The sequence below is a fragment of the Urocampus carinirostris genome, chromosome 13 (assembly GCF_059441175.1).
Source record: "Urocampus carinirostris isolate Australia breed hairy pipefish chromosome 13, RoL_Ucar_1.0, whole genome shotgun sequence".
NCBI classification, from domain to species: domain Eukaryota; kingdom Metazoa; phylum Chordata; class Actinopteri; order Syngnathiformes; family Syngnathidae; genus Urocampus; species Urocampus carinirostris.
Window position 1 is genome coordinate 16,950,250 of NC_142361.1, and position 13,160 is coordinate 16,963,409.

The following is a 13,160-nucleotide window of genomic DNA, read 5'->3' on the forward strand; positions in this document are numbered from 1 at the left end:
TAAATGGTCTACATTTATATAACGCTTTTCAAGCCAATGAAGTCCTACCAAAGCGCTTTACAATGTGCTTCACACTTACCCATTCACACACACACACTCACACACCAATAGGGAGTCTGCCTTGCAAGGCGCCTGCCTGCCTATTGGGGGCATTAGGGATTCAGTGTCTTGCCAAAGGACACTTCGACATATAACACGGAGGAACCTGCGACCTCTTGATCCCAAGACGAGCCTTCTACCTCCTGAGCTAATGCCGCTGAGACAGTATCAGGGGCTCGGGTCCCTCTCAATACAAACTGTGCTTCCCTGTGGCCATCAGGGAGAGACACTTTTTCCCGAGGAACCTCAAAGAGTTATCTGTACAATATTCAAATCAAGTCAGCAAAACACAACCCACTCCCATTTTATTGGTTACATGACATCTGCAGTCTGTTTCTTAAGATGCTTATTGGCTCTTCTCCGGCAGTCTCAGATGATGCCCTTTCTTGCGTACGTGACTGGCTGGGGTACAGTTCCGTAAACACCACACCATCTGGCTTTTCAGGAGCGGGGGATTCTTCGCTCGATCTTGGGCCCCAACATCGTCAGTTTTTGTTTTGTCTGTCTAAGCCTCAGAAATAACTTTAAAACAGCACTATTCGACTTATTTGCAATACAGCTTTGAAATATTAAATAACAGTTAGCATAACACTACATGTCTGCACAAAATAATAAAACCCTTCACTGTCTCTCGTTGTATTTACCACTTGAAGAAGTACACATAACACACTTATACACCTAACAATGGAACTGAAGGCCACTTCTCACTATAAAGTAAAACACAACTGAAGCCACATTAATTAGGACAAAATAAATTAAGAAATTCTATAATTATGCCTCAAGTGGGAAGTGGCATATTTGAATATTGCAACAATAGTTTGGTTTGTATGAAAATAAATTAACTTACAAAACTTGTTATTAATACAATATGAAATACATTTCTTTCTGTATTTTTCATTCTTCTTTGAACTCTTCACCCCTTGCAAAACCTCTGCACAAAAATATTGTGTCATTCTTATTTAGTCCTGTTGGAGGCAGTAGCGCCCGTAAGAAAGCGTCTTAATATTTTTAGGACGCCAAAGAAGATCGTGGCTGCTTTCCAGTTCTTCACGAGCTGTCGTTTCGGTTTCCTAGCACCTACTTTTTTGGCTTGGTGCTTTTATTTCCTGATATTTTTGCTTTCCAACTTGTTTTATTTTCTCGTGGAAGAAGGAAAGACAACAACCAAAAAGGAAAGATGCCGCGAATCATGATAAAAGGAGGCGTTTGGCGCAACACGGAGGTACGTGGATTGGGATAGCATTGTGCAAACTCGGCTAGCTCCAAAAGAGTATGCACGGAAGCGCAACCTAGCTGAAAGCTAGCTATAAATATAAAGAGACCAATGTCCTATAACATGCTTAAATTCTTTTTTATTCGGGAATGAAAAATACTTCTGATATAATGTTTTAATTTGAAATTCGATAACGTTAAGAATTTATGTAGAATACAGTAAAACATCCTGCATGCTTTTGTAAAAGAAGCCTGAGCAAACTGTCGAGATGGTTATAATAAATCGATGTATTTAAATAATAATTTACACATAAGTTTTCAATTTCCAGGATGAAATCCTCAAAGCAGCTGTGATGAAATATGGCAAAAATCAATGGTCCCGGATTGCCTCTTTACTTCACCGTAAATCAGCCAAGCAGTGCAAAGCCCGATGGTAAGTGTTCCCTTTCTTACACATTTTGGTATACATTGCAGTCTGGTTTAAAATGAGGCACAAGTGGTACCATTGGATTAGTCCTCTGGTCCTCACTCGATCAGTGGCAATACACTTGCTAATAGACAGTGTCTCCCATTTCTCCTCAGGTATGAGTGGCTGGATCCCAGTATCAAGAAAACGGAATGGTCCAGAGAAGAGGAGGAGAAACTTCTCCATCTTGCCAAGCTGATGCCTACACAGTGGAGAACCATCGCACCCATCATAGGACGCACTGCCGCTCAGTGTCTGGAGCACTACGAATTCCTTCTGTATGTTTGCAATCCACCCGTCACGCCACATGATGGTAACCCCCTCTCACATCCTCAGGTTTTTTCATGTTTTATTTTAGTGACAAGGCAGCACAGCGAGACAATGAGGAAGAAGTGGGAGAGGACCCCAGAAAGTTGAAACCAGGAGAGATAGACCCAAACCCTGAGACCAAACCAGCCAGACCAGACCCTGTGGACATGGACGAAGGTACACAAACCTGGCTGAGGACAGTTGTCTAACTATTTTTCTATGTGCCCAGTTTGAGACTAGTGCAATTCATGCCACGTTGCAGAAGGAAGTATAATAAGAGCTATTGACAGACTTTAAGCGTTATTTTAAAATCCTTCCCCAACTCGAAGCACTTCCTTATTTTCACAACTATGAAGCCCACCTAAAAGCTTTTTTTTTTTATTTTCTTTTTTTCCAAAAGCTGACCATGCGCCTTAGGTTACAGTGCGCCTTATTGGATTATTATTGAGTCGCAAGCTCTCGCAACTAAGGCAAGCAGCCGCAGACTAGATTTTCCCCGGTAGGCGAAGTGGTCCGCGGTGTATGCTCGGATATATATACCAGCGTTTAATTTCCTAACCAATGTGTCAATCATCATTTGAATCGTTCACTAATGGCTAAAGTTATTCGGAGGTAAAGGAGGCGGGTCCTTTTTAACAATTACAGGCTCGCATAGGCGAAAGCGGGGCAAAACAAAGCCTGCAATTGGCCGAAAAAGATAGAAAGAAAGAAAACATTTTTTCACTAATGTAGTCTGTATTTGTAAACAGGGATTTTTGGGCTAAACAGACAGCTAGCAACATGCCAGCAAAAAAAGAAATTAGAAACTAAGAAATTGTTGGCATTTCTTGAATCCCAAGAGTTTAACCATCCTAATGACACGTGGAATGACGCATTTGTGTGATTGGTGACATTGTACAGACACCGTGTTCGTACGTGTCTGAGACACATATTTGCTTGTTTGCGCGTCGTCGGAATGTTAAGGAGTTAATAAATTTGACTGAACTATCTGACTGTTTTGTTGACGTTCCCATTGTAACGCCTTATAGTCTGGTGCGGCTTATGTATGGAAAATAAAGGACAAAATACTATTTTTGGGGGGTGCGCGTTATAACCTGGTGCGCCTTATTGTGGTGAAAATATGGTATTTGGAATTCTGACCGTCTAACAAACTGTCCTTCATAACCCTTGTGGGAATCCCACCCCCGCTGCTAATCCCAAATTACACATGAACAAAAATTCAGTTTTATTCTGAAGGCCAAACTCTGCCTTTACACCCTCTTTAAAAATTTTAAACTCATATTTGAATACAAATAACTACTTTCAGACATTAAATAATGCATGAAGCTGTACAGTGAAAACCCTGGCAATTTTTTAAAAATTCTGCTTTTAAAAAGTCTCATCTTTTAAAATTTGGGCTGAAAAGCCATAACTCTGCTTTAAAATTATTTTAAATCCCTAATCTATCTTTTTAACCCTAACCTCCCATTAAGGTGTAGATTTTGACCGCCGAAACGTATTATAAAACCCAACTCTGGCTTTAAACATTACTTTTAAAGCCTTCCTCTTGCTTAAAGCCCTCATTTGAAAACAGTTTTTTATGTTTAACTAAATGTTTATACACACACACTATAGATGTGCAAATGTGTTTATGCCCACATCGACTATACAATTTCATATATGATGCGGCTGACAAACTCACTTGATTTTATCTTACCACAAACTTTTTTTCTTCCTTTGTTTTCATTAACCTATATTACTTAACTAAAATGTTTCCAGATGAACTGGAGATGTTGTCCGAGGCCAGAGCTCGACTGGCCAACACGCAGGGCAAGAAGGCCAAGAGGAAGGCCAGAGAGAAGCAGCTTGAAGAAGCCAGGTCCAGTTGTTTTTTGTTTTAGCTTTTGGTTTTTCCTTTCAACTGTTCATGTTAACTGACGGATTCTGTTTTTGTTCATTTGCAGACGTTTGGCGGCACTGCAGAAGCGTAGAGAGCTGAGAGCAGCAGGCATCCGCATTGGGAAAAAGAGGAGGAAGAAGCGCGGTGTGGACTACAATGAAGAAATCCCCTTTGAGAAGAAACCTGCTTCTGTAATCCAACATTAACTTGAATTTTTTTCTCCACTGAACATTTCTGATTTGATAGGACCGATTATTGATGTGCAACTGTCCATTTATGCTTTAATGGAATCATTAAAATTATTTAAATTTGCTGTAATTTGAAGTGTAAAAATATAATGCAAGCATTCAAACTCCTAAACTTTGGGGGATATTTGTAATGTATGTTATGCATCGACAGGAACAGGATGTTATAGAAGCAATTCTCTGTGCTTTCAGGGATTCTACGACACCAGCATGGAAATTTACGATCCACTGGCACCCAACTTTAAGCGTCTCCGCCAGCAGCACCTGGATGGAGAGTTGCGCAAGTGAGTTAGCATAGCTTGCATTATCCTACATCTGTGTTTTAATTAGTAAATTGGCCTCAAGCTTTATTTTTGTCTTACGAAAACAGCGAGCGAGAGGACCGGGACCGAAAGAAGGATAAGCAGAAGATCAAGAAGAAGAAAGAGAGCGACCTGCCATCTGCCATCCTGCAGACCAGCGGTGTGGCCGAGTTCACTAAGAAGCGTTCTAAACTTGTTCTGCCTGCGCCACAGGTAAAAACGTGCTGACATCATCATTTGAGGCAGATCTGGCAGCTCAGCAATGGGTTTCATGAGAGGGAATCTTTTAGGGACAGACAAAGCAATTAGAAAAAAATACAATAACCAAAACGGTTTATTTATTAGTATTGGGGGGCTGCAAACTGATTTCATCCTGACCAGATAATGATGGTTTCGTCTCCTTCTGGCAGATCAGCGATGCTGAACTGGAGGAGGTGGTTAAGATGGGCGTGGCCAGCGAGGTGGCCCGCCAGGCGGCAGAAGAGAGTGAGGGTGCGAATGGCGCCTCGTCAACCCTGCTGTCTGAGTACAGCATCACCAACAACATGAACACTGGGCTGCGAACACCACGCACGCCTGCTGCCCAGGACAGGATAATGCAGGTGAGCTTGTCTCTCAATAAACTACAGCTCTGATTTGAAGCCTAAACACAAACTTCAACCTTTCTCCTAAATACTTCGATCACCAGAACCAGCTTTAACACTGTCTTGGAACACTTATTCAACAGTGTTGGGCTCATTTATGAAAAAAAGTAATAAGTTATAGTTACTATATTTATAAAGTAATTCAGCCATGACCTACATTACTGACTCCAAAATGTAGCTCATTATTCTGAAGTATTTTGTCACAAATCCTCGTATATACTCACATAGAAGCCAACCCCCTTTATACTGCTTTCAAATAGTCCTATAATAATTCAAGTCATGTTTATTTATATAGCCCTTAATCACTAAAAACAACAAAAGGCTGTACAGACTACTATTACACCATCCCTTGATCTGAAACCTACGTTGAGGGCAAGGAAAAATTCATAAACCTGGGATCACTGGTAGACCAGTGTTTTTAAAAGAAATAGAAGAAAATGTGTACACGACCCAGGGAAGTAGTGAACCCTTTTCTTAGCTTCTGCAATCCTGTAAGCTTGCAAACAAACACACAGCCAATACACTCCATATCCATTTTTTCTCGCCTTAATCTATTCAAAGATCTTTCTGCTTTTCTGGGTAAGACATTCTTGATTGTCAATGCCTGGTGTAAAGCAATATTAGCTTTACAAATAAAACGGCTATAATCAGCACACCTTGGCCCTATTTATTTTTCCGCTAGTTTGTTGTTTTAGTAAAAGCCAAGCCACTTCCCCACGCGCTGCCTACCCTTTGCTACTGGTGACACACAACGCAAAATAATCTGACTCCCCGATTTATTCTTTTATTTTATGATTGTAAATTTGGCTTAATTGTGAGTATATATGGCAGGGAGAGTAACTGCCTGCGGCAAAATTCAGCCCTCCACCTGCTTGAGACAGCGCCATAAAAGCTGTATTCAGTTGTGTTTTGTATGTTTGTTATAAACACCCTTCAATAATTGCCCCTATGCATCAAATTGTGTATATGTTAACACTAAGTGAAGCAATACTACTTGAAAATCAGAGGACACTACGATTAATGATTTGCATTTATATGGTAGTTCAGTACAATAGTAACACACCAAGTACTAAAGACAGAATCACAAGATTTTATTAATAATGCGTTACTCTCTACAGGGTTATATAATTGCGTTCCAGGAACATGTTCATTTTTAGCGCGCTAGTCTCAACACTGTTGTTCCATAACATAATTACAGAGCACCTTTTTTAGACCCTAACATATTTTTCATTTTGATTTGTTCAGGAAGCTCAGAACCTGATGGCGTTGACCAACATTGACACACCGCTGAAGGGCGGCCTGAACACACCGTTGCACGAGAGCGACTTCACTGGCGTGACACCACAGCGGCAGCAGGTGCAGACCCCTAATACCGTGCTCAGCACCCCTTTCAGGTAACTGCTGAACAGCGCCCCTTTGCCATCCAAGTGCCCCGCCCCAGGAATAAACGACACGTTGCCATTTGCAGAACTCCGGGCCAGGGACAGGGGTCGGAGGGCATGACTCCACAAGGGGCCGGGGCGTTGACTCCACGTGGGCCAGCCGTGCCCGGTCTGACCCCAGGGCGCACGCCGCTGAGGGACAAACTAAACATCAACAGCGAGGAGCAGCTGGCTGACCCGTCCTTTGCTAAACATCTGGTGAGTGGCAACATATTTAAAGTTGTCTGTTTTGGACTTTTTAAAAAAGTTTTGAATAATGTGTGAAGGATATTTTTCTCAGAGTTTGAATTTACTAGCCAAAAATATTTTTGGGCAAACCCTTATTTCGGCTAATGTTGTCATTTAAATGACATGGTGTGATTGTGAATGAAATATTACGCCACAAAAAAGGATATCCTTTTTGTAGTTTTTAATGAACTATGGGTCCACAATCAATGCTATATATTTGAATCGAATTGTTAAACGGTATTTTCTACAAGTTGAAGGTTAAACCTGTGCATTCAATCTGCACGAAATTGCAACATCTTATTGTTCCATTTGACATTTGTTTTTACTGCTGGAACCAAACTATTCTAGACACAATTTTAATGGGCACAAGCTTGGAGAGTGGTGCCAAACCTAGTGTAACTTTTTATGTTGAAATTGCAATTGCTTCATCCTCAAAACATTGTTAAAAATCGCTCCTTACAGTGGAAACAAAAAAGTTTTTTTATTTTGGGAGGACTTAAATTTCAGTTTACAGCTTTTGCAAAGGTGGAAAGACTTAAATGTTTTTTTCCCATGAAAGAAAAAAGGCTGTATTTGTATTGAAACTATTACAAGTGATTTGAGGTTCCTCCTAAGTGACTTGTCACATTTCTCTCCAGCAACGAGAAAGTCTGCAACAGCTGAAGCAGGGCCTGATGTCACTTCCTGTGCCCAAAAACGACTTTGAGATCGTTCTGCCAGAAAACGCAGAGAAAGAGCTGGAAGAAACTGATATCGAGGTCGGATATGTGGAGGACGCCGCTGACGTGGAGTCACGCAAGCAGGTTAGCACTTTTGCTCAAACTGTGTGTTACATCCAAGTAATACAAGTGCCATGATTCAATTTATTTTTTGTTCTGTCTGATGATCAAAAGAGGTGTTGATTTGTGACTTTGAGTTTGTGAATTTAAGGCCCAACGCGATGCAGAGAGGGAGAAGGAGCTCAAGCTGCGACATGTTGCTGTGCAGAGGGACCTGCCCAGACCCACTGAGGTAAACCACACATTACATTATTTTGATTGATACTATCCTTTGGCGCTGGCATCCATCCCATGGTGTTCCCCAGTCAATGTGGCTAAGCGATTATAAGGGGATGTCATCAAGAAAATGAGACCTTTCACTGTTGCTACTATCATGTTCAGGTGAACGAGTCAGTGCTGCGTCCACCCATGGAGACACTGAACGACCTGCAAACAGCCGACGAGCTTGTCAAGCGAGAGATGATCACCATGATGCACTACGACTGCCTCCACTATCCTACGGCTTTAGGACAGTTGCAGCGTGCCAAGGCCCGCGGGCCCGCTTCAACCTCTAATAATGCCCTGCACATTGCCTACCTGGATGCACACCCCTACAGCAACGTTAGCACCGATGACATGGAAAAGGTGAAGTCTCTCCACTCTGCTCTATAAATGTGCATTGCTTTTTACATTTGGAATAGCTTAATTGAATTGCTTGATTGTACGACATATTTTTAGTAGAGCTTCAACTAACAACTTTATTGTCGACTAGTTACCAAAATTAATATAATTAGTCAAATAATCTGATTGTCATTTTCTGCTTAAATTTTGCATGAAATTGATGTGGAAATTTTTTAGTTGAAGATTGGTCTAAAATTACATGAAAATCTAAAACTAATTAGTTGCAGTGCTTTGTCAGAAGAGACATAAATTCATAAATATACCACTGTCCATTTTTTAGGGACAGGCAACTAAATGATAAATTCAAGTAAAAAATGTTATCCCTTTAAACCAAGAACAGGCTTATTAGCAGTTGGAGAACAGTAAATACAAAACTCAATTCCAATGAAGTTGGGAAAGTGTGTTAATTGCAAATAAAAATTGATCCAAGTAAATTGCAAATTCTTTTCAACCCATATTTAAATGAATGCACAGCAAAGACAACATATTTATTGTCTTCACTCATAAACTTTATTGTTTTGGGAGAAAATCATCAACTCTGTAATTTGATGACAGCAACACGTGCCAAAATAGTTGGGACAGGTGTCAATAACTACTCAGAAAGTGGATGAATGGAAATCAACCAACTATTTGCAGGTGAACAGATGAATTAGCAACAGGTGAGAGTTGTTACTGGGTATAAAAAAGGGAGACCCGAACAAGCTAAGTCATTCACATGCAAGGATGGGGCGAGGTTCACCTCTTTGTGAACAACTGCGTGAGCAAATTGTTGAACAGTTTAAAAACAACATTCCTCAAAGTACAATTGCAAGGAATTTAGGGATATCATCATCTACAGTCCATAATATTGTGAAAAGGTTCAGGGAATCTGGAGAAATCACTGTGCGTAAACGGCATGGCCGTAAACCATTATTGAATGCCCGTGACCTCCGAGCCCTCAAGCGGTACTGCATTAAGAACCGACATCAATGTGTAAAGGACATCACCACATGGGCTCAGGAACACTTTGGAAAACCACTGTCAGTCAATACAGTTCGACGCTATATCCGTAAGTGTGGGTTAAAACTTTATGTTGCAAAGCGTAAGCCATTCATCAACAACATCCAGAAACGCCGCAGGGTTCTCTGGGCCCGAGCCCATCTAAAATGGACTGATACAAAGTGGAAAAGTGTTCTGTGGTCTGATGAGTCAGTTTTCCAAATTGTGTTTGGAAATTGTGGACGTCGTGTCCTCCGGTCCAAAGAAGAACAGAACCACCCAGACTGTTATGCACGCAAAGTGCAAAAGCCAGCATCTGTGATGGTATGGGGGTGCATGAGTGGCCAAGGAATGGGTAACCTGCACATCTGTGAAGGCACCATTAATGCAGAAAAGTACATTCAGGTTTTGGAACAAAGTATGTTGCCATCCAAACAGAATCTTTACCATGGGCGCCCTTGCTTCTTCCAGCAGGATAATGCCAAGCCACACACTGCACGTCTCACGACAGCGTGGCTTCGTAGTAAGAGGGTGCGGGTGCTTGACTGGCCTGCCTGCAGTCCTGACCTGTCTCCCATTGAAAATGTGTGGCGCATTATAAAGCGCAGAATAAGACAAAGGAGACCCCGGACTGTTGAACAGCTGAAGCTGTACATAAAGCAAGAATGGGAAAGGATTCCACTATCAACGATTCAACAACTAGTCTCCTCACTTCCTAAACGTTTATTGAGTGTTATTAAAAGGAAAGGTGATGTAACACAATGGTGAAGAAGCCCCTTTCCCAACTACTTTGGCACTTGTTGCAATTATAAAATTCTAAGTTTATCATTATTTGCTTATGGAAATAAAGTTTATGAGTTTGAACATGTATAATCTTGTCTTTGTGGTGTATTCATTTAAATATGGGTTAGAAAAGGTTTGCAAGTCATTCTATTCTAATTTTACTGACATTTTAAACTTTTTCCCAACTTCAATGGAATTGACTTTTGTAAAATGAATATGGCTGTCTTGTGAAGAACATTTAGTGGTCAACTACAAACTCTGTAACAAATGAATTTAACAATTCTCAACAGTTTGACCAGTTTTGACAACGGATGTATGTTCTTCGGACTGGATGTATTCAATTTCAAATACATTTGTCAGGCACAGCCTGGCATAAAACTCAAGCTCTCTTTTCAAGCAAAACACATTTGTAAAAATGTATAATGCATGTCATCAGAAATGTATTGGCTTGAATGCTACTTGAATCTTACCAAGGCAAGTCAGACTTTGTTTAGTTCGTCTTTAAATGTTCATGCATCACAGAGATACTGCTATGATACGCAAGGTCTACTTTGTAATTACCTGTAGTCTTGCTATTTGCCATTTCTATGCTGAAATGCTCCCAAATTTTAGACCAGAGGTCTCCCAGGTGGTTCTCCCATAAGAACAGCTGAGTTGCCCCTGGACCTGTTCTGAAAATGGCTCAGCAGTACTGAATCATGATTTTCTATTAAAAACTATTTGTGGTTGACTGGGTCCATATAACCCCAATTCCAACAATTAACCCAGTAATAACATGACAAGTTATTTCAGAAGTTCTTATAAAACTCTAGTGCCCTTTCCACTAATTAGTAACAAAACGTAGCTCTCGACTTAAAGGGTTGGAGACCCCTGATTTAGCCGTTTTGGTAGGTGTATTTGATGTTGACACCGTGATGTCTGTATGTTAGCGCTCTATTGCGTATGAGCGACACTCATCAGATGATAATCATGTAAGCTCCAATACGTGTCTGGCAACAACTGTCAATAGTGGAATTCATTGTCTACGATTTATATTATTTTTGTCCACAAAGTTGCAGCCCTCATTGTTAAATGAATTTAAAGTCAACCTCAAGCACAGAAGTACAAAAAAGGGGAAATGCTATAAAGCTTGTTAAATTCTCGCCTAGTTAAATTGGATCGTTGACATCTGGAATTGTTAATGGCGGCAAATTATATTTAAATAACGGTTGAGTAAAAACCAACCTTGTGCATTTGTGTGGTCAGGCTAAAGCCATCCTGGCTGCAGAGATGGAGGTAGTGAAGGCAGGCATGGGGCACGGAGACCTCGGCATGGAGGCCTACAGCCAAGTGTGGGAAGAATGCTACAGCCAGGTGGGTTACCAAACCCCTCTTTTTACATTCTTGTTTTTTTTTCCCTAACAACCTTAAAGACGCCATCTGTGTGTGCACGCACTCTAGGTTTTGTACTTGCCAGGACAGAACAGATACACCCGATATAATATGGCTAACAAGAAGGAACGTGTTGAGAGCATGGAGAAGAAACTCGAAGTAAGTCAGCATATGCACACTCTCACACGACATAAATTAATTGGTCAAAAAAAAAAAACTGTGCAGACGCGAATTTTCATTTTGTTTCTACTTTCTTTTGTGCGGCGTGCAGGTGAACCGCGGTCACATGACAGCAGAGGCGAGAAAAGCTGCCAAATTGGAGAAGAAGTTGAAGATCCTCCTGGGGGGCTTCCAGTCCAGAGCTCTGGGCCTCCTCAAGCAGCACAATGAACTTTGGGAGCAGGTCAGCTGTTGAAAGCTTAGGTCGATGTCAGGGGTGGGCAAACCTTTTTTGAGTTCAAACTTTTGGCCAATGGGCCAGTCCTGGGAACCTATCCAGTTTTTCTCATTTATGAAGAGATATCAGGCAGACGACAAGATGTTAATTTCTTTTTGTATTTGTTTTTAATAAGATTTGTCTTTTCAATTTGGTTTTGAAACGCTCATAAAGCAAATATATTCGGTCCCTTTTTTGAGCACTAATTTGACATTTACGTTGGTTTTTTTTTGTATTTTTGTAGTATTTAAATAGACGTATTTTTCTACTCTTTCTGTAGTAAATTCAGACACCCAGAGAACTAAAATACCTGAGTAAGTACGTAAACAAAAGTAAAATTATAATAACAGGTAGATTAAGTAACCGTATTAATCAATTGATGTAGTACTGATAAGAATTAGAAAAAAGAAAACAAATGAAATTAAAAAAGGGGGGGGGCAGCTCAGAGCTAATGATTATCTATCTAAAGTACTTCTTTCTTTTCAGAATAAAAGCGTAATGGAATACATTACATATACAATGTTATCCTTTTTCAAGCAATACAATTGATTTTTAATTTTGTATTCATCTGTTAGTATTTTTGTTGTATTTTGTTGTAGACACACAAAGGGACACACGCTGGCACCAAAACCCATCATTTTTAAGCACTTTATTTACTATTTTATAGTCATTATACTTTGACCATTTTCATTTGGCAGGCCGCATCAAAAAGCCCTCAGGCTGTGGTTTGCCCACCCCTGGTCTATGTGGTTCACCCAAATCAGCTTTTGTTAAGTTGCAGTATATTCTGACAAATGAAAACAAACATTTCTGTAAAAAGAAGAATCCCAAGGTTGTTTTTGCCTTATGGTCGACATCCTTTGGTGATCCTTATCCTGAATGCATTGAAACCATTATCTTTTCCACTTTAGTTTAATACTAATTTCCCTCACTAGGTGGAGCAAGCGGCCACGGAACTGGAAACTTTCAGTCAGCTAAAAAAACAAGAAGACTTAGCCATTCCCAGAAGACTAGAGGTCCATCACAGACACTCAGTATTACAAAAAAAATGAACCTTTTATCAACTGAATTGTTATGTATGTGTTCAGGCGTTGCGTGAGGACGTGGGGCGCCAGATGGACCGAGAGCGCGAACTCCAGCAGCGTTTCGGCGAACTTGTGATGGAGAGGGATAGTCTGGTTACCGGCACTGAGAAGTCATGAGCAGTCAACTTATTTTTATAGTGTATAAAAAAAAACAAAGCCATCAGAGTAAGTGTCTTTCACGCAAAATCTGTGTTCTTGGGTTCTGTGCCAGTGAGTAATAAAGCTTAATTCATCAACTCCAC

General features: G+C 40.6%; 1 protein-coding gene across 1 annotated transcript; it reads left to right on the forward strand.

The window, feature by feature from the left end:
• The first annotated feature begins 1,111 nt into the window (after window positions 1-1,111).
• Window positions 1,112-13,159, forward strand: cdc5l (CDC5 cell division cycle 5-like (S. pombe)). Its single transcript, XM_088351819.1, has 19 exons — window positions 1,112-1,321; window positions 1,641-1,744; window positions 1,894-2,055; window positions 2,136-2,263; window positions 3,845-3,944; window positions 4,030-4,156; window positions 4,403-4,494; window positions 4,581-4,725; window positions 4,923-5,114; window positions 6,402-6,550; window positions 6,625-6,796; window positions 7,465-7,629; window positions 7,757-7,837; window positions 7,987-8,229; window positions 11,272-11,379; window positions 11,467-11,556; window positions 11,669-11,800; window positions 12,769-12,849; window positions 12,922-13,159. The coding sequence occupies exons 1-19, from the start codon at window positions 1,277-1,279 to the stop codon at window positions 13,033-13,035; spliced, it is 2,430 nt and encodes an 809-aa protein (XP_088207945.1). The 5' UTR covers window positions 1,112-1,276; the 3' UTR covers window positions 13,036-13,159.
• The last annotated feature ends 1 nt before the right edge of the window (window position 13,160 follows it).